The sequence below is a fragment of the Schistocerca cancellata genome, chromosome 12 (genome assembly GCF_023864275.1).
Source record: "Schistocerca cancellata isolate TAMUIC-IGC-003103 chromosome 12, iqSchCanc2.1, whole genome shotgun sequence".
Lineage (NCBI taxonomy): Eukaryota > Metazoa > Arthropoda > Insecta > Orthoptera > Acrididae > Schistocerca > Schistocerca cancellata.
Window position 1 is genome coordinate 127,393,754 of NC_064637.1, and position 27,955 is coordinate 127,421,708.

General features: G+C 47.2%; 1 protein-coding gene across 3 annotated transcripts in view; it reads left to right on the forward strand.

The window, feature by feature from the left end:
* The window catches only part of LOC126109715 (F-box/LRR-repeat protein fbxl-1-like), a 141,812-nt gene that overhangs the window by 104,431 nt on the left and 9,426 nt on the right, over positions 1–27,955 (forward strand). For all 3 annotated transcript variants that reach the window (XM_049914769.1, XM_049914770.1, XM_049914771.1), the window contains one exon: positions 17,582–17,761. In XM_049914769.1, coding sequence (XP_049770726.1) covers positions 17,582–17,761 — 180 coding nt within the window. The remainder of the gene's footprint in view (positions 1–17,581; positions 17,762–27,955) is intronic.

The following is a 27,955-nucleotide window of genomic DNA, read 5'->3' on the forward strand; positions in this document are numbered from 1 at the left end:
CGCTTCATCCAGTCCCAAACATGCTCAATGGGGGACAGATCCGGAGATCTTGCTGGCCAGGGTAGTTGACTTACACCTTCTAGAGCACGTTGGATGGCACGGGATACATGCGGACGTGCATTGTCCTGTTGGAACAGCAAGTTCCCTTGCCGGTCTAGGAATGGTAGAACGATGGGTTCGATGACGGTTTGGATGTACCGTGCACTATTCAGTGTCCCCTCGACGATCACCAGTGGTGTACGGCCAGTGTAGGAGATCGCTCCCCACACCATGATGCTGGGTGTGGCCCTGTGTGCCTCGGTCGTATGCAGTCCTGATTGTGGCGCTCACCTGCACGGCGCCAAACACGCATACGACCATCTTTGGCACCAAGGCAGAAGCGACTCTCATCGCTGAAGACGACACGTCTCCATTCGTCCCTCCATTCACGCCTGTCGCGACACCACTGGAGGCGGGCTGCACGATGTTGGGGCGTGAGCGGAAGACGGCCTAACGGTGTGCGGGACCGTAGCCCAGCTTCATGGAGACGGTTGCGAATGGTCCTCGCCGATACTCCAGGAGCAACAGTGTCCCTAATTTGCTGGGAAGTGGCGGTGCGGTCCCCTACGGCACTGCGTAGGATCCTACGGTCTTGGCGTGCATCCGTGCGTCGCTGCGGTCCGGTCCCAGGTCGACGGGCACGTGCACCTTCCGCCGACCACTGGCGACAACATCGATGTACTGTGGAGACCTCACGCCCCACGTGTTGAGCAATTCGGCGGTACGTCCACCCGGCCTCCCGCATGCCCACTATACGCCCTCGCTCAAAGTCCGTCAACTGCACATACGGTTCACGTCCACGCTGTCGCGGCATGCTACCAGTGTTAAAGACTGCGATGGAGCTCCGTATGCCACGGCAAACTGGCTGACACTGACGGCGGCGGTGCACAAATGCTGCGCAGCTAGCGCCATTCGACGGCCAACACCGCGGTTCCTGGTGTGTCCGCTGTGCCGTGCGTGTGATCATTGCTTGTACAGCCCTCTCGCAGTGTCCGGAGCAAGTATGGTGGGTCTGACACACCGGTGTCAATGTGTTCTTTTTTCCATTTCCAGGAGTGTAGATCTAGGTTCCTGGCTTTATAGAAAAGCCAATTGAGACTTAAACTCAGTGGTACACAAAATCACAATTATTACACCACTAACCCTGTAGTGCGTACTCAAAATACACACCACCATAAACCGCTCAACACTCAACTAGCTTAGAGTGGGCGTCTACATTCACAGAAATACAGGGTTATTACAAATGATTGAAGCGATTTCACAGCTCTACAATAACTTTATTATTTGAGATATTTTCACAATGTTTTGCACACACATACAAAAACTCAAAAAGTTTTTATAGGCATTCACAAATGTTCGATATGTGCCGCTTTAGTGATTCGGCAGACATCAAGCCGGTAATCAAGTTCCTCCCACACTCGGCGCAGCATGTCCCCATCAATGAGTTCGAAAGCATCGTTGATGCGAGCTCGCAGTTCTGGCACGTTTCTTGGTAGAGGAGTTTTAAACACTGAATCTTTCACATAACCCCACAGAAAGAAATCGCATGGGGTTAAGTCGGGAGAGCGTGGAGGCCATGACATGAATTGCTGATCATGATCTCCACCACCACCGATCCATCGGTTTTCCAGTCTCCTGTTTAAGAAATGCCGAACATCATGATGGAAGTGCGGTGGAGCACCATCCTGTTGAAAGATGAAGTCGGTGCTGTCGGTCTCCAGTTGTGGCATGAGCCAATTTTCCAGCATGTCCAGATACACGTGTCCTGTAACGTTTTTTTCGCAGAAGAAAAAGGGGCCGTAAACTTTAAACCGTGAGATTGCACAAAACACGTTAACTTTTGGTGAATTGCGAATTTGCTGCACGAATGCGTGAGGATTCTCTACCGCCCAGATTCGCACATTGTGTCTGTTCACTTCACCATTAAGAAAAAATGTTGCTTCATCACTGAAAACAAGTTTCGCACTGAACGCATCCTCTTCCATGACCTGTTGCAACCGCGCCGAAAATTCAAAGCGTTTGACTTTGTCATCGGGTGTCAGGGCTTGTAGCAATTGTAAACGGTAAGGCTTCTGCTTTAGCCTTTTCCGTAAGATTTTCCAAACCGTCGGCTCTGGTACGTTTAGCTCCCTGCTTGCTTTATTCGTCGACTTCCGCGGGCTACGCGTGAAACTTGCCCGCACGCGTTCAGCCGTTTCTTCGCTCACTGCAGGCCGACCCGTTGATTCCCCTTACAGAGGCATCCAGAAGCTTTAAACTGCGCATACCATCGCCGAATGGAGTTAGCAGTTGGTGGATCTTTCTTGAACTTCGTCCTTAAGTGTCGTTGCACTGTTATGACTGACTGATGTGAGTGCATTTCAAGCACGACATACGCTTTCTCGGCTCCTGTCGCCATTTTGTCTCACTGCGCTCTCGAGCGCTCTGGCGGCAGAAACCTGAAGTGCGGCTTCAGCCGAACAAAACTTTATGTTTTTCTACGTATATTAGTGTGTCGTGACCATATGTCAATGAATGGAGCTACAGTGAATTTATGAAATCGCTTCAATCATTTGTAATAGCCCATTACTTAGCAATCACAAACAGCCATTCTTTGGTCGAAAGATCCGTACCTAAAGACTGTAAAGTTGTACAGGTCACGCTGTCTAAGGCGCTGCAGTCATGGACTGTGCGGCTGGTCCTGGAGGAGGTTCGAGTCCTCCCTCGGGCATGGGTGTGTGTGTGTGTGTGTTTGTCCTTAGGATAATTTAGGTTAAGTAGTGTGTAAGGTTAGGGACTGATGACCTTAGCAGTTAAGTCCCATAAGATTTCACACACATTTGAACATTTGTACAGGTCACGTCAATATTCAAGAAAGGAAATAGGAGTAATCCGCTGAATTACAGATTTATGTAAAGTTGTACAGGTCACGCTGTCTAAGGCGCTGCAGTCATGGACTGTGCGGCTGGTCCTGGAGGAGGTTCGAGTCCTCCCTCGGGCATGTGTGTGTGTGTGTGTGTTTGTCCTTAGGATAATTTAGGTTAAGTAGTGTGTAAGGTTAGGGACTGATGACCTTAGCAGTTAAGTCCCATAAGATTTCACACACATTTGAACATTTGTACAGGTCACGTCAATATTCAAGAAAGGAAATAGGAGTAATCCGCTGAATTACAGATTTATGTAAAGTTGTACAGGTCACGCTGTCTAAGGCGCTGCAGTCATGGACTGTGCGGCTGGTCCTGGAGGAGGTTCGAGTCCTCCCTCGGGCATGGGTGTGTGTGTGTGTGTGTTTGTCCTTAGGATAATTTAGGTTAAGTAGTGTGTAAGGTTAGGGACTGATGACCTTAGCAGTTAAGTCCCATAAGATTTCACACACATTTGAACATTTGTACAGGTCACGTCAATATTCAAGAAAGGAAATAGGAGTAATCCGCTGAATTACAGATTTATATCACTACCGTCAATTTGCAGTAGGATATTGGAACATATACTGTGCTCAATCATTATGAATTACCTCGAAGAAAACCATTTATTGACAAATGGCCCACATGGATTCAGAAAATACCGTTTATGTGAAGCACAACTAGCTCTTTATTCTCATGAAGCATTTAGTGCCATCGACAGAGGATTTCAAATTGATTCCAAATTTTTAGATTTACAGACTCCTTTTTGTGCCGTTCCGCACATACTACTTTAATCAAGTAGCAAGCCTATGGACTATCGTCTTCAGTTGTGCGGCTGGATTCATGATTTTTTGTCAGAAAGGTCACAATTTGTAGTAGCTGATGGAAAGTCATCGAGAAAAACATAAGCAATGTCAGGTGTTCCCAAGGATGTTTGATAGGCCCCCTGAATTGCCTGCTCTATATTAACGATTTAATAGACGGTTTGAGCAAGCCTTATAGATTGTTTCCAAATGATGCTGCCATTTAGCGTCTTGTAAAGTCATCAGATGATCAAAACCAATTGCAAAATGATTTAGAAAGGGTATCTGTATGGTGCGCAAAACTCCGCTAAATTGCGATTACAAGATAAATCATACAAAGCTAAAGGCTGTGAATTCAACTATTGGCTTAGGGATTACAATTACGAATAACTTAAACTCGAACAATTACATATACATTGTATAATGTCGTGGGGATGGCAAACCAAAGACTGAAATTTATTGACAGAACACTTAGAAAATGCAGCAGGTCCACTAAAGAGAGTGCCTACACGACGCTTGTCCGCCCCGTTCTCGAGTACTGCTGTGTGGTCTGGGAACAACATCAGATGCGACTGACGGAGGACATCGGAAACGTCCAAAGAAGGGCGGCTCGTTTTGTATTATCGCGGAAAAGGGAGTCAGTAGCGCGAACATGATACGTCAGCTGTAGTGGCAGCTGCGAAAAGGAAGGCGTTTATCATTACGAAATCTCTGTTGAAATTGAAAATAGTACATTTCTCCTCCAGGAACGAAAATATTTCGTATGTGTCAAGTTGCTTAGGGAGAAATAATCATCATAATGCAAAAGAGTGATCAGATTTCGCACGGAAAGATTTAAACGTTTGCGTTTTCCTCGCGGCTGTTCGAGACTGGACCGGTAGAGAAGTAGCTTGAAGGTGCTTCGACGAATCCTCTGCCAGGCACTTAGTTGTGAAATGCAGAGTGATCACCGAGACGTAGATGTACACTCCTGGAAATGGAAAAAAGAACACATTGACACCGGTGTGTCAGACCCACCATACTTGCTCCGGACACTGCGAGAGGGCTGTACAAGCAATGATCACACGCACGGCACAGCGGACATACCAGGAACCGCGGTGTTGGCCGTCGAATGGCGCTAGCTGCGCAGCATTTGTGCACCGCCGCCGTCAGTGTCAGCCAGTTTGCCGTGGCATACGGAGCTCCATCGCAGTCTTTAACACTGGTAGCATGCCGCGACAGCGTGGACGTGAACCGTATGTGCAGTTGACGGACTTTGCGCGAGGGCGTATAGTGGGCATGCGGGAGGCCGGGTGGACGTACCGCCGAATTGCTCAACACGTGGGGCGTGAGGTCTCCACAGTACATCGATGTTGTCGCCAGTGGTCGGCGGAAGGTGCACGTGCCCGTCGACCTGGGACCGGACCGCAGCGACGCACGGGTGCACGCCAAGACCGTAGGATCCTACGCAGTGCCGTAGGGGACCGCACCGCCACTTCCCAGCAAATTAGGGACACTGTTGCTCCTGGGGTATCGGCGAGGACCATTCGCAACCGTCTCCATGAAGCTGGGCTACGGTCCCGCACACCGGTAGGCCGTCTTCCGCTCACGCCCCAACATCGTGCAGCCCGCCTCCAGTGGTGTCGCGACAGGCGTGAATGGAGGGACGAATGGAGACGTGTCGTCTTCAGCGATGAGAGTCGCTTCTGCCTTGGTGCCAATGATGGTCGTATGCGTGTTTGGCGCCGTGCAGGTGAGCGCCACAATCAGGACTGCATACGACCGAGGCACACAGGGCCGACACCCGGCATCATGGTGTGGGGAGCGATCTCCTACACTGGCCATACACCACTGGTGATCGTCGAGGGGACACTGAATAGTGCACGGTACATCCAAACCGTCATCGAACCCATCGTTCTACCATTCCTAGACCGGCAAGGGAACTTGCTGTTCCAACAGGACAATGCATGTCCGCATGTATCCCGTGCCACCCAACGTGCTCTAGAAGGTGTAAGTCAACTACCCTGGCCAGCAAGATCTCCGGATCTGTCCCCCATTGAGCATGTTTGGGACTGGATGAAGCGTCGTCTCACGCGGTCTGCACGTCCAGCACGAACGCTGGTCCAACTGAGGCGCCAGGTGGAAATGGCATGGCAAGCCGTTCCACAGGACTACATCCAGCATCTCTACGATCGTCTCCATGGGAGAATAGCAGCCTGCATTGCTGCGAAAGGTGGATATACACTGTACTAGTGCCGACATTGTGCATGCTCTGTTGCCTGTGTCTATGTGCCTGTGGTTCTGTCAGTGTGATCATGTGATGTATCTGACCCCAGGAATGTGTCAATAAAGTTTCCCCTTCCTGGGACAATGAACTCACGGTGTTCTTATTTCAATTTCCAGGAGTGTACAATAGGTACCTTTTTGTTCTTAAGTAACCGCATTAAGGGTGGTGTTGTCTCGACAAATCGCAACACCAAGAAGGAGTTGTGCAGCATAAACGTAAGTTGGCAGGTGCGTTTCTGTATCTGGAAGATGATGTCGGTGAAAATTTTGGCGCCAGTCGTGTGAGAGTGGCGCCAGTAGCGCCACTACTGGGATGCTAATCAGGTTTCTTTTAAATAGACGTTGTAACGGTGGTGAATGTCAGTTACCTTTGAGATGGATGTGATGAGTTAATGTTAGTCAAGAAGGTCTTTAAGGCGCAAGGTCGCCATTATCAACACACAACTGAGTGTGAACGATATCGTGTAATAGGGCTACGGGACGCTGGATGTTCCTTCTGCGATACTGGAGAAAGGCTTGGTAGGGATGTAGCCACTGTACACGGTTACTGGCAGCGGTGGTCCAGTCTTCAAGAAGGGTCGTCGAGCAGATGCGCAAAACTATAGGCCTATATCTCTGACGTCGATCTGTTGTAGAATTGTAGAACATGTTTTTTGCTCGTGTATCATGTCATTTCCGGAAACCCAGAATCTACTCTGTAGGAATCAACATGGACTCCGGAAATAGCGATCGTGTGAGACCCAACTCGCTTTATTTGCACATGAGACCCAGAAGATATTAGATACAGCCTCCCAGGTAGATGCTATTTTCCTTGATTTCCGGAAGGCGTTCGATACAGTTCCGCACTGTCGCCTGATAAAGTAAGAGCCTACGGAATATCAGACCAGCTGTGTGGCTGGATTGAAGAGTTTTTAGCAAACAGAACACAGCATGTTGTTATCAATGGAGAGACGTCTGCAGACGTTCAAATAACCTCTGGTGTGCCACAGGGGAGTGTTATGGGACCATTGCTTTTCACAATACATATAAATGACCCAGTAGATAGTGTCGGAAGTTCCATGTGGCTTTTCGCGGATGATGCTGTAGTATACAGAGAAGTTGCAGCATTAGAAAATTGTAGCGAAATGCAGGAAGATCTGCAGCGGATAGGTACTTGGTGCAGGGAGTGGCAACTGACCCTTAATATAGACAAATGTAATATATTGTGAATACATCGAAAGAAGGATCCTTTATTGTATGATTATATGATAGCGGAACAAACACTGGTAGCAGTTACTTCTGTAAAATATCTGGGAGTATGCGTACGGAACGATTTCAAATGGTTCAAATGGCTCTGAGCACTATGGGACTCAACATCTTAGGTCATAAGTCCCCTAGAACTTAGAACTACTTAAACCTAACTAACCTAAAGACATCACACACACCCATGCCCGAGGCAGGATTCGAACGTGCGACCGTAGCAGTCCCGCGGTTCCGGACAGCAGCGCCAGAACCGCACGGCCACCGCGGCCGGCACGAAACGATTTGAAGTGGAATGATCATATAAAGCTAATTGTTGGTAAGGCGTGTGCCAGGTGGAGATTCATTGGGAGAGTCCTTAGAAAATGTAGTCCATCAACAAAGGAGGTGGCTTACAAAACACTCGTTCGACCTATACTTGAGTATTGCTCATCAGCATGGGATCCGTACCAGGTCGGATTGACAGAGGAGACAGACATGATCCAAAGAAGAGCGGCGCGTTTCGTCACAGGGATACTTGGTAGGCGTGATAGCGTTACGGAGATGTTTAGGAAACTCAAGTGGCAGACTCTGCAAGAGAGGCGCTCTGCATCGCGGTGTAGCTTGCTCGCCAGGTTTCGAGAGGGTGCGTTTCTGGATGAGGTATCGAATATATTGTTTCCCCCTACTTGTACCTCCCGAGGAGATCACGAACGTAACATTAGAGAGATTCGAGCGCGCACGGAGGCTTTCCGGCAGTCGTTCTTCCCGCGAACGATACGCGACTGGAACAGGAAAGGGAGGTAATGACTAGAGTCCTGCATGACCGAGTAAGCGAGCACAAAATACGAGATGGGGCGAGCACACCCTAACTGGATAGGCTGCCCGCACTAGTTCTAGTGACCGAGCATAGAAGCCGTGACCGAATACGTAGCACACAACTTCACACACATTACACGTGTCATTATCCGTGTGAGACTGCAGCCAGTACGGGCTTCTCATTTGTGGTGTCTCTCTCTCTCTCTCTCTCTCTCTCTCTCTCTCTCTGCAATCATGCAGTGCGAGGAAACCAGTGCAGTAAGACGTAAGATTGAAATCAATGTTTACACATTGAAGAGACGGGAAGGTCTAAAAAGCCAAGTACGGAGCATATTTTTGGTGGTTGTAGACGAAAACAGTGCGTCTACTGGATACGTATCGTGGATAAACTGCTCCACATTATTGTGTTTCCAATCGGGAACCACTCTTTTAAAGAAACACAGTTGCAAGAAACCTCACAAAGATACAGTTCGTTCAGGAATACCGGCAGTAATAAAAAATAGCATTACAGCAAAGTGTGTTGAAATGTGTGCTAAAGATATGAGACCTTTTAATGCTGTTTGCGGTGAAGGTTTCAGAGAACTAGGCCAAGAATTAATACATCTAGGTGCGCATTATGGAAAAGTTAACGTGGCAGATGTCATGCCACATCCCTCTACTATAAGCAGACATGTCAAAGAACAAGCTGATGCAATACGAAACAGTATAATGCCTTCTGTTATTGCGGAAGTTATTAATAAAACATGTGCTGAGATAGTTGATATGTGGACTGATTCGCATAATCAGGTGCACTATTTGACGCTTACACCTCATTACATTAACACAGATTGGCCTCTTCTGATGAATGTTTTATTTACAACAAAATTCCCGGACGTTAGGAAGACGGGAGTAAATATTATAAAAGAAAGTGCTCTATGAATTTAGAGAGAGAGAGAGAGAGAGAGACTAAGAGGCGTTGCATTTGTACAGTACAGAGCAGCGAGCCGTGGCGAGGCGAGGTGAGCCGTCAGCGGTGACCGGTCATGCTCGGTTATCCGCGTGTCCGGAATCCGGACATCAGACATGGGGCGAGTACGTGACCGAGCCGAGTCGTGTGGGGCCGGACACGAGCGGCTCGGTCCCCCCGTCAACAGGCGAGCCGTGACCGGTCAAACATGGAGCGTTGCAGCACTCTAGTAATGACAGTGGCGAGTAAAGTGCCCTCCGACACACACCGTTGGGTAGCTTGTGGAGTGTAGATGTAGATGTAGATGTAGATGTAGCATGTACGGTCACAAGAAGGACCGGGCTCCCGATAGCCGCGTGGCTCCGTCTCTCGGGGAAGACCATCGTGTTTGGCGTACGGCTTTGGCGCAGCGTACTGCATCTGCAGCAACAACTTGAGCAGCAGTTGGCACTGCAATGACACAACGAAATGTTGCAAACTGGTCACTTCAAGGATATCTGCGAGTCAGACGCCCTGGAGCGTGCACTCCACTGGCACTAAACCACCGCAATTTGCGACTTCAGCTGTGTCGAGCGAGAGCTCATTGGAGCGCAGTGTGGAGGTCTGTTCTGTTTTCTGATGAAGGCTGGTTCTGTCTCGGTGCCAGTGATGGCCGTATGTCGATTACAAGGAGGCCAGTGGAGGGTCTGCAACAATCTGTCTGAGTGCTAGACACACTGGACTTACACCTGGAGTCATGACGTACGAGGGCAGTTCAATAAGTAATGCAACACATTTTTTTTCTCGGCCAATTTTGGTTGAAAAAACCGGAAATTTCTTGTGGAATATTTTCAAACATTCCCGCTTCGTCTCGTATAGTTTCATTGACAGCCAACAGGTGGCAGCGCTGTACGGAGCTGTTAAAATGGCGTCTGTAAAGGATGTGCGTTGGAAACAACAGGCAGTGATCGAGTTTCTTTTGGCGGAAAACCAGGGCATCTCAGATATTCATAGGCGCCTGCAGAATGTCTACGGTGATCTGGCAGTGGACAACAGCACGGTGAGTCATTGGGCAAAGCGTGTGTCATCATCGCCCCAAGGTCAAGCAAGACTGTCTGATCTCCCGCGAGCGGGCCGGCCGTGCACAGCTGTGACTCCTGCAATGGCGGAGCGTGCGAACACACTCGTTCGAGATGATCGACGGCTCACCATCAAACAACTCAGTGCTCAACTTGACATCTCTGTTGGTAGTGCTGTCACAATTGTTCACAAAAATCTGAACGAACTTCTCGTTCTTCATGACAACGCAAGACCTCACACAAGTCTTCGCACCCGAGAGGAGCTCACAAAACTTCAGTGGACTGTTCTTCCTCATCCACACTACAGCCCCGATCTCGCACTGTCGGATTTCCATATGTTTGGCCCAATGAAGGACGCGATCCGTGGGAGGCACTACGCGGATGATGAAGAAGTTATTGATGCAGTACGACGTTGGCTCCGAAATCGACCAGTGGAATGGTACCGTGCAGGCATACAGGCCCTCATTTCAAGGTGGCGTAAGGCCGTAGCATTGAATGGAGATTACGTTGAAAAATAGTGTTGTGTAGCTAAAAGATTGGGGAATAACCTGGTGTATTTCAATGCTGAATAAAACAACCCCTGTTTCAGAAAAAAAAAATGTGTTGCATTACTTATTGAACTGCCCTTGTAGAATGTGATTCCGCATGACAGGAGGAGCAATCTCGCCGCTATCCCACGCACCCAGACTGCAAATTTCTATTATCAGTCTGGTGATCCGACCTGTTGTGCTGCCATTCATGAACAGTATTACGGGAGTGATTCCAACAGGATAACGCTCGCCCACACACCGCTGTCATAATCAATTTCAAAATGGTTGAAATGGTTCTGAGCACTATGGGACTTAACATCTGAGGTCATCAGTCCACTAGAACTTAGAACTACTTAAACCTAACTAACCTAAAGACATCACACACATCCATTCCCGAGGCAGGATTCGAACCTGCGACCGTAGAGGTCGCGCGGTTCCAGACTGAAGCGCCTAGGACCGCTCGTTGACGCCGACCGGTGCTGTCATAATCCTACATGTTCTACAAAGTGTCGGCATGTCGCTTTGGCCTACTCGATCACCAGATCTGTAGCCAATCGAGCACACGAGGGTCAACTCCATTGTGATCCACAACCAGGATTAACTGTACACGTACTGATCAACCAAGTGCGACTGGCACAAAACTCCAGCCGTGAAATCGATATCTGGGACCAATGCAACACGATGCATGTACATCTACGTCTACAGCTGCGTGATTACTCTGCTATTCGCAATTAAGTGCCTGGCAGAGGGATCAACGAATCACCTTCAAGCTGTCTCTCTACCGTTCCACTCTTGAACGGCGCGCCGGAAAAACGACCACTTAAATTTTTCTGTCCGAGCCCTTATTTCTCTCATTTCATCGTGATGATCATTCCTACCTATGTAGGTGGGTACCAACAGAATGTTTTCGCAGTCGGAGGAGAAAACTGGTGATTGAAATTTCATGGGAAGATCCCGTCGCGACGAAAAAGGCCTTTGTTTTAATGATTGCCATTCCAATTCACGTATCAAGTCTGTGACACTATCACCCTTATTTCGCGATAATACAAAACGAACCGCCCTTCTTTGAACTTTTTCTGTATCATCCGTCAGTCCCACCTGATACGAATCCCACACCGCACAGCAATACTCCAGAATAAGACGTACAAGTGTAGCGTAAGCAGTCTCTTTAGTAGACCTGTTGCACCTTCTAAGTGTTCTGCCAATGAATCGCAGTCTTTGGTTTGCTCTACCCACAATATTATATATGTGATCGATCCAATTTAGTTTATTTGTAATTGTAATCCCCAAGTATTTAGTTGAATTTACAGCCTTCAGATTTGTGTGACTTATCGCCTAATCGAAATTTAGCGCATTTCTTTTACTTCAAATGGTTCAAATGGCTCTCAGCACTATAGGACTTAACATCTGTGGTCATCAGTCCACTAGAACTTAGAACTACTTAAACCTAACTAACCTAAGGACATCACACACATCCATGACCGAGGCAGGATTCCAACATGCGACCGTAGCGGTCACGCGGTTCCAAACTGTAGCGCCTAGAACCGCACGGCCACACCGGCCGGCTTTCTTTTATTACTCATGTGAATGACTTCATACTTTTCTTTATTCAGGGTCAACTGCCACTTTTCGCTCCACACAGATATCTTATCTCATTTTGCAAGTCGTTTTGATCATCTGATGACTTTACAAGACGGTAAATGACAGCATCGTCTGCAAACAATCTAAGACGGCTACTCAGATTGTCTCCAAGTCGTTAATGTAGATCAGGAATAACAGAGGGTTCAAATGGCTCGGAGCACTATGGGACTCAACATCTTAGGTCATAAGTCCCCTAGAACTTAGAACTACTTAAACCTAACTAACCTAAGGACATCACACACACCCATGCCCGAGGCAGGATTCGAACCTGCGAGCGTAGCAGTCCCGCGGTTCCGGACTGCAGCGCCAGAACCGCTAGACCACCGCGGCCGGCGAACAACAGAGGGCCTATAACACTTCATTGGGGAACGCCGGATATTACTTCTGTTTTACTCGATGACTTTCCGTGTAGTACTACGAACTGTGACCTTTCTGGCAGGAAATCACGAGTCCAGTCTCGCAACTGAGGTGATATTTCATATGCACACAGTTTGGGCTTCCCGAGCACGGGGTCCCGGGTTCGATTCCCGGCGGGGTCAGGGATTTTCACCTGCCTCGAGATGACTGGGTGTTTGTGTTGTCCTCATCATTTCATCATCATCCAGGAAAGTGGCGAAATTGGACTGAGCAACGGTTGGGAAATTGTACGGGCGCTGATAACCACGCAGTTGAGCGCCCCACAAACCAAACATCATCATCATCATCACAGTTTGGGCAGAACACGCTTGTGAGGAACGGTATCGAAAACCTTCTGTAAATCTAAAAAATATGGAGTCAATTTGATATCCCCTGTCGATAGCACTCATTACTTCATGAGTATAAAGAGCTAGTTGTGTTCCGCAAGAACAACATTTTCTGAATCCGTGTTGCCTATGTGTCAGAAATCGTATTCTTCCAGGTACTTCATAGTGTTCGAATACAGTATACGTTCCAAAACCCTACTGCAAATCGACGTTTGTGATACGTGCCTGTAATTCAGCGGATTACTCCTATTTCCCTTTTTGGGTATTGGTGTGACTTGAGCAACGTTCCAGTCTTTAGGTACGGAACTTTCTGTGAGCGAGCGGTTGTATATAATTGATAAATATGGAGCTATTGTATCTGCATACTCTGAAAGGAACCTGACTGGTATAGCATCCGGACCGGAAGCCTTGCCTTTATTACATATGTGATTTAAGCTGCTTTGCTACACCGAGAATATCTACTTCTATGTTTCTCATCTTCGCAGTTGTTCTTGATTGGAATTCGGTAATAATTACTTCGTCTTCTTTGGTGAAGGAGTATAAGAAAACCGTGTTTATAACTCTGCTTTGGTGACACTGACATCAGTGACTTCACCGTTGTTATCGCTCAGTGAAGGTATTGATTGCGTCTTGCCACTGGTGTGCTTTATGTATGACCAGAATCTCTTTGGGTTTTCTGCCAGATTCCTAGACATCTCGCATTGAAGCACCCGCTATATTTCGAACGTCTGCAAAACTTTGCCAATTTCGGGATTTTGCGTTCTTTTAAATTTGGCATACTTTTTTCGTTGCTTCTGCAACAGTGAACTGACCAGTTTTGTGTACCATGGGGGATCAGTACCATCACTTATTAATTTATGTGGTATATGTCTCTCAATTCCCGTCGATACTATCTCTCTGAAATCATTCCACATCTTTTCTACGCTTTAGTGATCAGATCGGAAGGAGTGGAGACTGTCTCTTTTTAACAGCTTTTTTAAATAGATGTACTTTGAGTTTCTTTTTGATGGCTGTGGGGGATACGGTATTCAGCCTAGCAGCAACTGCCTTGTGGTCGCTAATCCCTGTATTCGTCATGATACTCCCTATTTGACCAGGATTATTTGTTGCTAAGAGGTCAAGTATGCTTTCCCAACCAGTTACGCCTCGAGTAGGCTCATGAACTAATTGTTCAAAATAATTTTTTGAGAAAGCATTCAGTACAATTTCGAATGACGTTTTGTGCCTGCCGCTGGGTTTAAACGTATAATTTTTCCAGCATATCAGAGGTAGATTGAAGTGACCACCGAGTATAATTGTATGAGTGGAGTACCTATTTGAAATGAGACTCAAGTTTTCTTTTAACTGTTCAGCAACTATATGTTCTGAGCCGGGGGGGGGGGGGGGGGGGAGGGGAGGGGGGTCGATAAAACGATCCAATTAATGGTTTAGTCCGATTATCAGGTATATCATCTACCCATGCTCTTTCGCAGGAACTATCTACTTCAATTTCACTACAAGCCAAACTACTTCAGACAGCAATAAATACTCCACCACCAACTGTATTTAATCTATCCTTTCTGAACACTGTTAGATCACTTGAAAAAATTTCGGCTGAACTTATTTCCGGCTTTAGCCAACTTTCTGTACCTATAATTATTTGAGCTTCAGTGCTTTCTATTAGGGCTTGGAGCTCTGGTTCTTTCCAACACAGTTACGACAATTTACAACTACAACACCGATCGTTTGTACAACTAACTTAATGTGTTTTACCTGCCCCCGTTTAGACTGACGCCATTTCTGTGGTTTCCTGAGACCCTCTAACCTAAAAAACCGCCCAGTCCCCCTTCCACACAGCCCCCACTACATGCGTAGCCGCTTCCTGGGTACTTTTGGATGCTTGCATTCAACATTCTGCCGGTTACACAGGTTATTAATGTACCAGCATTTCAAATTTGCAATGCCTTATCTTTCGCTTATATTAACGTGTGAAGTTGCAATGTTAATGTTAAATATGTTACGTAAACAAATGTATTCCCAAAATTTTAGTTGTTGTTGTTGTTGTGGTCTTCAGTCCTGAGACTGGTTTGATGCAGCTCTCCATGCTACTATATCCTGTGTAAGCTTCTTCATCTCCCAGTACCTACTGCAGTCTACATCCTTCTGAATCTGCTTAGTGTATTCATCTCTTGGTCTCCCTCTACGATTTTTACCCTCCACGCTGCCCTCCAATACTAAATTGGTGATCCCTTGATGCCTCAGAACATGTACTACCAACCGATCCCTTCTTCTGGTCAAGTTGTGCCACAAACTTCTCTTCTCCCCAATCCTATTCAATACTTCCTCATTAGTTATGTGATCTACCCATCTAAATTTCAGCATTCTTCTGTAGCACCACATTTCGAAAGCTTCTATTCTCTTCTTGTCCAAACTATTTATCGTCCATGTTTCACTTCCATACATGGCTACACTCCATACAAATACTTTCAGAAATGACTTCCTGAGACTTAAATCTATACTTGATGTTAACAAATTTCTCTTCTTCAGAAACGCTTTCCTTTCCATTGCCAGTCTACATTTTATATTCTCTCTACTTCGACCATCATCAGTTATTGTGCTCCCCAAATAGCAAAACTCCTTTACTACTTTAAGTGTCTCATTTCCTAATCTAATTCCCTCAGCATCAACCGACTTAATTCGACTACATTCCATTATCCTAGTTTTGCTTTTGTTGATGTTCGTCTTATATCCTCCTTTCAAGACACTGCCCATTCCATTCAACTGCTCTTCCAAGTCCTCTGCTGTCTCTGACAAAATTACAATGTCATCGGCGAACCTCAATGTTTTTATTTCTTCTCCATGGATTTTAATACCTACTCCAAATTTTTCTTTTGTTTCCTTTACTGCTTGCTCAATATACAGATTGAATAACATCGGTGAGAGGCTACAACCCTGTCTCACTCCCTTCCCAAACACTGCTTCCCTTTCATGTCCCTCGACTCTTATAACTGCCATCTGTTTTCTGTACAAATTGTAAATAGCGTTTCGCTCCCTGTATTTTACCACTGCCACCTTTAGAATTTGAAAGAGAGTATTTCAGTCAACATTGTCAAAAGCTTTCTCTAAGTCTACAAGTGCTAGAAACGTAGGTTTGCCTTTCCTTAATCTTTCTTCTAAGATAAGTTGTAAGGTCAGTATTGCCTCACGTGTTCCAGTGTTTCTACGGAATCCAAACTGATCTTCCCCGAGGTTGGCTTCTACTAGTTTTTCCATTCGTCTGTAAAGAATTCGTGTTAGTGTTTTTCAGCGGTGGCTTATTAAACTGATTGTTCGGTAATTTTCACATCTGTCAACACCTGATTTCTTTGGGATTGGAATTATTATATTCTTCTTGAAGTCTGAAGGTATTTCGCCTGTTTCATACATCTTGCTCACCAGATGGTAGAGTTTTGTCAGGACTGGCTCTCCCAAGGCCGTCAGTAGTTCCAATGGAATGTTGTCTACTCCGGGGGCCTTGTTCCGACTCAGGTCTTTCAGTGCTCTGTCAAACTCTTCACGCAGTATCATATCTCCCATTTCATCTTCATCTACATCCTCTCCCATTTCCATAATATTGTCCTCAAGTACATCGCCCTTGTATAGACCCTTTATATACTCCTTCCATCTTTCTGCTTTCCCTTCTTTGCTTATAACTGGGTTTCCATCTGAGCTCTTGATGTTCATACAAGTGGTTCTCTTATCTCCAAAGGTCTCTCTAATATTCCTGTAGGCAGTATCTATCTTACCCCTAGTGAGATAAGCCTCTACATCCTTACATTTGTCCTCTAGCTATCCCTGCTTAGCCATTTTGCACTTCTTGTCGATCTCATTTTTGAGACGTTTGTATTCCTTTTTGCCTGCTTCATTTACTGCATTTTTATATTTTCTCCTTTCATCAATTAAATTCAATATTTCTTCTGTTACCCAAGGATTTCTACTAGCCCTCGTCTTTTTACCTACTTGATCCTCTGCTGCCTTCACTACTGCATTCCTCAAAGCTACCCATTCTTCTTCTACTGTATTTCTTTCTCCAGTTCCTATCAATTGTTCCCTTATGCTCTCCCTGAAACTCTGTACAACCTCTGGTTCTTTCAGTTTATCCAGGTCCCATCTCCTTAAATTCCCACCTTTTTGCAGTTTCTTCAGTTTTAATCTACAGGTCATAACCAATAGATTGTGGTCAGAGTCCACATCTGCCCCTGGAAATGTCTTACAATTTAAAACCTGGTTCCTAAATCTCTGTCTTACCATTATATAATCTATCTGATACCTTTTAGTATCTCCAGGGTTCTTCCATGTATACAACCTTCTTTCATGATTCTGAAACCATGTGTTAGCTATGATTATGTTGTGCTCTGTGCAAAATTCTACCAGGCGGCTTCCTCTATCATTTCTTAGCCCCAATCCATATTCACCTACTACGTTTCCTTCTCTCCCTTTTCCTACACTCGAATTCCAGTCACCCATGACTGTTAAATTTTCGTCTCCCTTCACTATCTGAATTTTAGTATTTTACGTTAATTATTTTTTGGTGCTGTGATTTCAGTAGATCAATAGAGACAGCTCCGCTCGTAACTTCTGCAATAGCAATAAAGCTGCCACTTGTTTTTGTGTTTAAGGACTGGAGGCCTGCCAAAACTGAGAGTGCTGGATCTGCGAAATGGGTTCGGGCTGGAGGATGATACAGTGATTGCCGTTTGCCGTGGGTGCCCCGCTTTGCGGGAACTTAATGTCGGAAACGCCGAGCTGCTGTCTGACGCTGCCTTCTCTGAGATCTATCGCCTGCAACATCTTGAAATGTAAGCAGTTTTGTCGACTTCTTACCTTAGTGCAGTAGCAGTAATTAATGGATTAATAACTGAAAAAGAATGACGGGTGAAGCAGGAAGCTCCAAAGAGACGGTTAATAGCGGTGATTGAACTTGTTTTCAAAAATGGTTAAGTAACGATCTTTAATGAAAACTAGGGGATCCATGCGAAACCTTCACACCTGTACAAACTGAGGTGACATGGGATACCTCGTAATACCGTCTCGAACCTCCTTTTGCCCGGAGAAGTACAGTAACTCGATGTGGCATGTACTCAACAAGTCGTTGGAAGTCCACAGCAGAAATATTGAGCCAAGCTCCCTCTTCAGCGGTCCATAACCGCGAAAGTGTTGCGGGAGCAGATTTTTGTGCACGAACTGACCTCTCCATTATGTCCCACAAATGTTCGATGCGACTCATGTCGGGCGATTTGGGTAGCCATAACTTTCGCTCGAACTGTCCAGAATTTTCTTCAAATCAGTCACTAACAACTGTCGGCCAGTGACATGCACTTTGCCATGGGAACTTGAAGTCCGTTAATGGCTGCAAATGGTCTCCAAGTAGCCGAACATAATCCAGTCAATGATCGACTCAGTTGGATCACACGACCCTATGCTTTCCATGTTAACACAGCCCACACCATTACGGAGCCATCCACCACCAGCTCACACAGTGTCTTGTTAATAGCTTGTGTCCATGGCTGCATGGGGTGTGCGCCATACTCGAACCGTACTGTCAGCTCTTATCAAATGAAATCGGGACTCACCCGACCAGGCTACAGTTTTCCGGTCGTCTAGGGTCCAAACTGTATGGCCACGAGCCCAAGAGAGGCGTTGCAGGTGATGCGCTGTTAGCAAAGGCGTCGGTCGTCTACTGCCATATCCTACGCTACTGGCCATTAAAATTGCTACACCAAGAAGGAATGCAGATGATAAACGGGTATTCATTGGACAAATATGTTATACTAGAACTGACGTGTGATTACATTTTCACGCAGTTTCGGTGCATAGATCCTGAGAAATCAGTACCCAGAACAACCACCTCTGGCCGTAATAACGGCCTTGATACGCCTGGGCATTGAGTCAGAGCTTGGATGCTGTGTACAGTTACAGCTGCCCATGCAGCTTCAACACGATACCACAGTTTATCAAGAGTAGTGACTGGCGTATTGTGACGAGCCAGTTACTCGGCCACCATTGACCAAACATTTTCAATTGGTGAGAGATCTGGAGAATGTGCTGGCCAGGGCAGCAGTCGAACATTTTCTGTATCCAGAAAGGCCCGTACAGGACCTGCAACATGCGGTCGTGCATTATCCTGCTGAAATGTAGGGTTTCGCAGGGATCGAATGAAGGGTAGAGCCACGGGTCGTAACACATCTGAAATGTAACGTCCACTGTTCTAAGTGCCGTCAATGCGAACAAGAGGTGACCGAGACGTGTAACCAGTGGCACCCCATACCATCACGCCGGGTGATACGCCAGTATGGCGATGACGAATACACGCTTCCAATGTGCGTTCACCGCGATGTCGCCAAACACGGATGCGACCATCATGATGCTGTAAAAAGAACCTAGATTCAACCGAAAAAATGACAGTTTGCCATTCGTGCAGCCAGGTTCGTCGTTGAGTACACCATCGCAGGAGCTCCTGTCTGTGGTGCAGCGTCAAGGGTAACTGCAGCCACGGTCTCTGAGCTGATAGTCCATGCTATTGCAAACGTCGTCGAACTGTTTGTGCAGATGGTTGTTGTCTTGCAAACGTCCCCATCTGTTGACTCAGGGATCGAGACGTGGCTGTAGGATCCGTTACAGCCATGTGGATAAGATGCCGTATTACCCTCCTGAACCCACCGATTCCATATTCTGCTAACAGTCATTGGATCTCGACCAACGCGAGCAGCAATGTCGCGATACGATAAACCGCAATCGCGATAGGCTGCAATCCGACCTTTATCAAAGTCGGAAACGTGATGGTACGCATTTCTCCTCCTTAGACGAGGCATCACAACAACGTTTCACCAAGCAACGCCGGTCAATTGTTGTTTGTGTATGAGAAATCGGTTGGAAAGTTTCCTCATATCAGCACGTTGTAGGTGTCGCCACCGGCGCCAACCTTGTGTGAATGCTCTGAAAAGCTAATGATTTTCATATCACAGCATCTTCTTCCTGTCGGTTAATTTTCGCGTCTGTAGCTCGTCATCTTCGTGGTGTAGCAATTTTAATGGCCAGTAGTGAATTAACGCCAGACTTTGCCTCATAGACCCAACGGATACGTTCGTCGTATGTCCCACATTGATTTTTGCGGTTATTTCACGCAGTGTTGCGTATCTGTTACCACTTACGACTCTACGCAAATGCGGTTCCTCTCTGTAGTTAAGTGAAGGCTGCCGGCCACGAGGTTGTCTGTGCGGAGAGGTAATGCCTGAAATGTGGCATTCTCAGCACGCTCTTGGTACTTGAATTCCCTAACGATTTCCATCCCATAGGTCTAACTCCAACTAACAATCCACACTCCAAGTCTGGTAATTCCCGTCGTGCAGACATCATCACGCTGGAAGCCTTTTCACATGACTAACCTACACTACTGGAAATTGAAATAAGAACACCGTGAATTCATTGTCCCAGGAAGGGGAAACTTTATTGACACATTCCTGGGGTCAGATACATCACATGATCACACTGACAGAACCACAGGCACATAGACACAGGCAACAGAGCATGCACAATGTCGGCACTAGTACAGTGTATATCCACCTTTCGCAGCAATGCAGGCTGCTATTCTCCCATGGACACGATCGTAGAGATGCTGGATGTAGTCCTGTGGAACGGCTTGCCATGCCATTTCCACCTGGCGCCTCAGTTGGACCAGCGTTCGTGCTGGATGTGCAGACCGCGTGAGACGACGCTTCATCCAGTCCCAAACATGCTCAATGGGGGACAGATCCGGAGATCTTGCTGGCCAGGGTAGTTGACTTACACCTTCTAGAGCACGTTGGGTGGCACGGGATACATACGGACGTGCATTGTCCTATTGGAACAGCAAGCTCCCTTGCCGGTCTAGGACTGGTAGAACGATGGGTTCGATGACGGTTTGGATGTACCGTGCACTATTCAGTGTCCCCTCGACGATCACCAGTGGTGTACGGCCAGTGTAGGAGATCGCTCCCCACACCATGATGCCGGGGGTTGGCCCTGTGTGCCTCGGTCGTATGCAGTCCTGATTGTGGCGCTCACCTGCACGGCGCCAAACACGCATACGACCATCATTGGCACCAAGGCAGAAGCGACTCTCATCGCTGAAGACGACACGTCTCCATTCGTCCCTCCATTCACGCCTGTCGCGACACCACTGGAGGCGGGCTGCACGATGTTGGGGCGTGAGCGGAAGACGGCCTAACGGTGTGCGGGACCGTAGCCCAGCTTCATGGAGACGGTTGCGAATGGTCCTCGCCGATACCCCAGGAGCAACAGTGTCCCTAATTTGCTGGGAAGTGGCGGTGCGGTCCCCTACGGCACTGCGTAGGATCCTACGGTCTTGGCGTGCATCCGTGCGTCGCTGCGGTCCGGTCCCAGGTCGACGGGCACGTGCACCTTCCGCCGACCACTGGCGACAACATCGATGTACTGTGGAGACCTCACGTCCCACGTGTTGAGCAATTCGGCGGTACGTCCACCCGGCCTCCCGCATGCCCACTATACGCCCTCGCTCAAAGTCCGTCAACTGCACATACGGTTCACGTCCACGCTGTCGCGGCATGCTACCAGTGTTAAAGACTGCGATGGAGCTCCGTATGCCACGGCAAACTGGCTGACACTGACGGCGGCGGTGCACAAATGCTGCGCAGCTAGCGCCATTCGACGGCCAACACCGCGGTTCCTGGTGTGTCCGCTGTGCCGTGCGTGTGATCATTGCTTGTACAGCCCTCTCGCAGTGTCCGGAGCAAGTATGGTGGGTCTGACACACCGGTGTCAATGTGTTCTTTTTTCCATTTCCAGGATTGTATAAACAAATGGGAGCGGCGCCAATGCACTGCTTTTTTATATGAGGATCACTCCAAAAGAAATGCACGCTATTTTTCTTAAAATCCATCTTTTATTCTACATGTTTGAAAGTTTTACAGTGTGTAAATACATCCTTTACGAACAATATTTTCTTTTCTCCATTTAATTTCCATCACTCTCAAATGCCTTACGCCATCTTGGAACCAGCGCCTGTATACCCGCACGGTAAAATTCTGGACCAACCTGTTCGAGCCACTGTTAGGCAGCGTGCACAAGAGAGTCATCATCTTCAAACCTTGTTCCACGAAAAGAGTCTTTCAGTTTCCCAAAGAGATGACAGTCACATGGAGCCAGGTCAGGACTGTAAGGGGGGTGTTTCAGTGTTTTGTCCATCCGAGTTTTGTGATCGCTTCCATGCTTTTTTGACTGACATGTGGCCGCGCATTTTCGTGCAACAGCAAAACATCCTGCTTTTGCCGCTGTGGTCGAACACGACTCAGTCGATCCTGAAGTTTCTTCAGTGTCGTCACAGACGCATCAGAATTTATGGTGGTTCCACTTGGCATGATGTCCACAAGCAAGAATCCTTCGGAATCGAAAAACACCGTAGCCATAACTTTTCCAGCAGAAGGTGTGGTTTTGAATTTTTTTTCTTGGGTGGATTTGCATAATGCCACTCCATTGATTGCCTCTTCGTCTCTGGTGACAAACGATGGAGCCATGTTTCATCACCTGTCACAATTCTTCCAAGAAATTCATCTCCACCATTCTCGTACTGTTCGAAAAGTTCGCTGCATACCGTTTTTCTTGTTTCTTTGTGAGCCACTGTCAACGTCGTGGGAACCCACCTGGCACAAACCTTTTTTAACGCCAGCACTTTCAGTATTCTGCAAACACTTACTTCCCCTATCCCAAAGTAACGTGACAATTCGCTCACTGTGATGCATCTGTCAGCAGTCACCAATTCGTTAACTCTCTGCACATTGCCTGGAGTGTGTGCAGTACGAGGCCTGCCGCTGCGATGACAATCCTCAATATTGCCGTGCCCGCTTTCATCAAGTAAGCTGCTTGCCTACCGACTAACTGTACTGCGATAGACAGCAGCATCTCCATACATCTTTTTCAACCTCTTGTGGATGTTTCCCACTGTCTCGTTTCCACAGCACAGGAATTCTATGACAGCACGTTGCTTCTGACGAATGACAAGTGTAGCAGCCATCTTGAAGACATGTTATGACAGCGCCACTCACGGGAACATGTTGAACTAAGTTTGAAAACAAGCGGGAAGGATGCATATCGCTATCCCATGACTTTGTTTCACCTCAGTGCAGTTTTAAATAATGAAAGTACTTGGAATAAGTGTAGTCGTTAGGAATGGAGAGGAAACGTCTCTAAAAGTGAACCAAACGTCATGAAATAATAACCATGAATTTATTATACATCCTTGTATATACATTTTTACGCCTCTAAAAATGTGTTTTGCATTCGGAATGTTTATCCTTTCTTGTACGATGGGCAAAGATTACAGACTGCCAGTAGGGCCACATAACTTATAACTTTAATTTGACAAAGATTTTCAGTTGTAGTGAGCGCATTAGGCTATAGTAGTAATTAGGTTAATCAGAATGCAACGCGACAATGACAAATATGTTTCTTGTTTTCGAAAGCACATTCGTTTATAAGAATCAACTTGTACGAGAGACAGAGATAATGGACTTCTGGAGTGGTCACGCTTGTATCTAAGACAATGCTGTATGTAAACTGTCAACTTAATAAGTGTTTTAAAACAAATAAAATTGTATTTGTAATAAAGTAATATGGAAAGGGCATCTCTTATTCGTGATTAAAAAGTAAGCTTCGTAAAATACAGTTATGGAGCTGGGCATCCATGATACCCTTTTGCGTATGATAGTTAAACGTCTCCTGTACGTTAAAATTTTCCACAAATCGTAAGTTTTAGCGCAAAATCGGTATGTAATGTCAGAAGCCAGCATTAATCTGTCACACTATGTGGTATATACACTGAAGCGACAAAGAAACTAGTATAGGCATGTGTGTTCAAATACAGAGATATGTAAACAGGCAGAATACGGCGGGGCGGTCGGCAACGCTATTATAAGACAAGTGTCTGGCACAGTTGCTAGATTGGTTGTTGCTGCTACAATGGCAGGTTATCGAGACTTAAGTGAGTTTGAACGTGGTGTTATAGTCGGCGCAGGAGCGATGGAACACAGTATCTCCGAGGTAGCGATCAACTGGGGATTTTCCCGTACGACCATTTCACGAGTGTACCGTGGATATCACGAATCTGGTAAAGCAAATCTTCGACGTCGCTGCGGCCGGAAAAATATTCTGCAAGAACGGGACCAACGACGACTGAAGAAAACCGTTCAACGAGACATAAGTGCAACGCTTCCGCAAACTACTGCAGATTTCAGTGCTGGGGCATCAACAAGAGTCAGCGTGCGAACCATTTGACGAAACAACATTGATATGGGCTTTCGGAGCCGAAGACCCACTCGTGTACCCTTGACGACTGCACGACACAAAGCGTGCCCATCAACACCGACATTGGACTGTTGATGACTGGAAAGATGTTGCCTGGTCGGACGGGTCTCGTTTCAATTTGAATCAAGCGGATGGACGTGTACAGGTATGGAGACAGCCTCATGAATCCATGGATCCAGCATGCCATCAGGGGACTGTTCAAGTTGGTGGAAGGTGTTTAATGATTTGGGGTGTGTGCATTTGGAGTGATATGGACCCCTGACACGTCTAGATACGACTCTGATAAGTGACGCGGACGTAAGCATCTTGTCTGATCACCTGCATCCATTCATGTCCACTATGCATTGCGACGGGCAATTCCATCAGGACAATGCGACACCACACACGTCGAGAATTGCTACATAGTGGCTCCAGGAACACTACGTTTGAGTTTAAACACTTCCGCCGGCCGCTGTGGCCGAGCGGTTCTAGGCGCTTCACTCCGGAACCGCGCTGCTGCTACGGTCGCAGGTTCGAATACTGCTTCGGGCATGGATGTGTGTGATGTCGTTAGGTTAGTTAGGTTTAAGTAGTTCTAAGTCTAGGGGACTGATGACCTCAGAGGTTAAGTCCCATAGTGCTTAGAGCAATTTTTTTAAACACTTCCTCTGGCCACCAAACTCTCCAGACGTGAATATTATTGAGCATATCTGGGATGCCTTGCACCGTACTGTTCAGAAGAGATCTCCACCCCTCGTACTCTTACGGATTTATGGGCAGCCCTGCAGGTTTCATGGTGTCAGTTCCCTCCAGCTACTACTTCAGACATTAGTCGAGTCCATGCCACGTCGTGTTGTGGCACTTCCGCCTGCTCGTGGGGTCCCTACACGATATTTTCGCTCTTCAGTGCATTATAGGCTGAGAAACCAAAGTATGAACAAGATGTTCCTCACGCAGCTCATCCACTACATACATATTTTGTGACTTGCATCTACGACAGTAAAATTGTGACGTATAGGTCACACATGCTTACATATCAAATAAAAATACCTTGTCCGAGTTGTAGGTAGTTCCCCGTAATAGACCACAAATTGCATCTTTATTCCTTTCGTAAAAATAAACAAACCAATACACGGCACAGCACAACAGGCTACATAGCTGTTGCAGGACCTACACTGTATCAATAAAAATAATAATAATGATGATAGTGGCAGTGATGAGGCACAGAGTATGACAGCTTGATGTCTTCCAGTTTCTGCCAGTTTGGGAGTAAGGAGTGCAGCAATCAAGTGATGTATGACAGCAGGCTCAAGTGTAATGCACACATTTTACTTCGGCTGCTTTTAAATGAGAATGGGTCATGCAAGTGCCGCTAGGAAGGGGAGTGGTGTAGAGGAAGAAAGTTTTGTAACTGAAACGCCCCCTTTGAAACATTATACAAGACTCTGCTTAAACTGACACACAATATTTTTTTTAGCGCAACGCAATCTGACTTTCAAAAATCCCTACAAAAGAATAGCCCTGACTAACATTAACCTATACCTTTCACAAATCACTTACCTCACCAAAAATCTTCGTTACTCGAACTACTGCAAAACAGCGAGCGCCACTACTGCCAGCTAAATAAAAGATTCAAACTACGGAAGGCACTAACTACTGATAGCCATAGTTAGCAAATGAAAGATTTTAATAGAGAAAAAACAATGTATTTACCTTAATAGTGTTGAAAAACCATAATATACATGTTCATGACATCCAGTCTTAAAAATTTCCAAACTCCGCCATCTCTCTCCCCACATCCACCACTGCTGGCGGCTCACCTCCAACTGCGCAACGCTACGCGCTGTTCACATCCAGCTGCCGCTGCCTAACACTACAATGGCAGACAACAATGCAAACTAGCCACAGACTGCACACAGCACAGCCAGTGATTTTCATACAGAGAGCGCTACGTGGCGGCGGCGTTACCAATATACACTCCTGGAAATTGAAATAAGAACACCGTGAATTCATGGTTCCAGGAAGGGGAAACTTCATTGACACATTCCTGGGGTCAGATACATCACATGATCACACTGACAGAACCACAGGCACATAGACACAGGCAACAGAGCATGCACAATGTCGGCACTAGTACAGTGTATATCCACCTTTCGCAGCAATGCAGGCTGCTATTCTCCCATGGAGACGATCGTAGAGATGCTGGATGTAGTCCTGTGGAACGGCTTGCCATGCCATTTCCACCTGGCGCCTCAGTTGGACCAGCGTTCGTGCTGGACGTGCAGACCGCGTGAGACGACGCTTCATCCAGTCCCAAACATGCTCAATGGGGGACAGATCCGGAGATCTTGCTGGCCAGGGTAGTTGACTTACACCTTCTAGAGCACGTTGGGTGGCACGGGATACATGCGGACGTGCATTGTCCTGTTGGAACAGCAAGTTCCCTTGCCGGTCTAGGAATGGTAGAACGATGGGTTCGACGACGGTTTGGATGTACCGTGCACTATTCAGTGTCCCCTCGACGATCACCAGTGGTGTACGGCCAGTGTAGGAGATCGCTCCCCACACCATGATGCCGGGTGTTGGCCCTGTGTGCCTCGGTCGTATGCAGTCCTGATTGTGGCGCTCACCTGCACGGCGCCAAACACGCATACGACCATCATTGGCACCAAGGCAGAAGCGACTCTCATCGCTGAAGACGACACGTCTCCATTCGTCCCTCCATTCACGCCTGTCGCGACACCACTGGCGGCGGGCTGCACGATGTTGGGGCGTGAGCGGAAGACGGCCTAACGGTGTGCGGGACCGTAGCCCAGCTTCATGGAGACGGTTGCGAATGGTCCTCGCCGATACCCCAGGAGCAACAGTGTCCCTAATTTGCTGGGAAGTGGCGGTGCGGTCCCCTACGGCACTGCGTAGGATCCTACGGTCTTGGCGTGCATCCGTGCGTCGCTGCGGTCCGGTCCCAGGTCGACGGGCACGTGCACCTTCCGCCGACCACTGGCGACAACATCGATGTACTGTGGAGACCTCACGCCCCACGTGTTGAGCAATTCGGCGGTACGTCCACCCGGCCTCCCGCATGCCCACTATACGCCCTCGCTCAAAGTCCGTCAACTGCACATACGGTTCACGTCCACGCTGTCGCGGCATGCTACCAGTGTTAAAGACTGCGATGGAGCTCCGTATGCCACGGCAAACTGGCTGACACTGACGGCGGCGGTGCACAAATGCTGCGCAGCTAGCGCCATTCGACGGCCAACACCGCGGTTCCTGGTGTGTCCGCTGTGCCGTGCGTGTGATCATTGCTTGTACAGCCCTCTCGCAGTGTCCGGAGCAAGTATGGTGGGTCTGACACACCGGTGTCAATGTGTTCTTTTTTCCATTTCCAGGAGTGTAGAAAAAAAAAAGTACTTACATCACTGAAACCTTTTTTCCGGCTATCAAATCTTCATTTGAAGCGAATCTTCGTCCATCAAGAAAAATTTTCAGTTTTGGGAAGATATGGGAGTCTGACGGAGCCATATCAGGTGAATAAGGCGAGTGTGGCAACAATTCATACCTTAGTTCGTGTAATTTTGCCATGGTGACGGTACATGTGTTCGAGCGCGCATTGTCTTGATGGAAGATGACTTTCTTCCTTGGTAAGCCTAGCTTTTTTCGTGTATCTTTGGTTGCAGTTTGTGTAGGAGGTT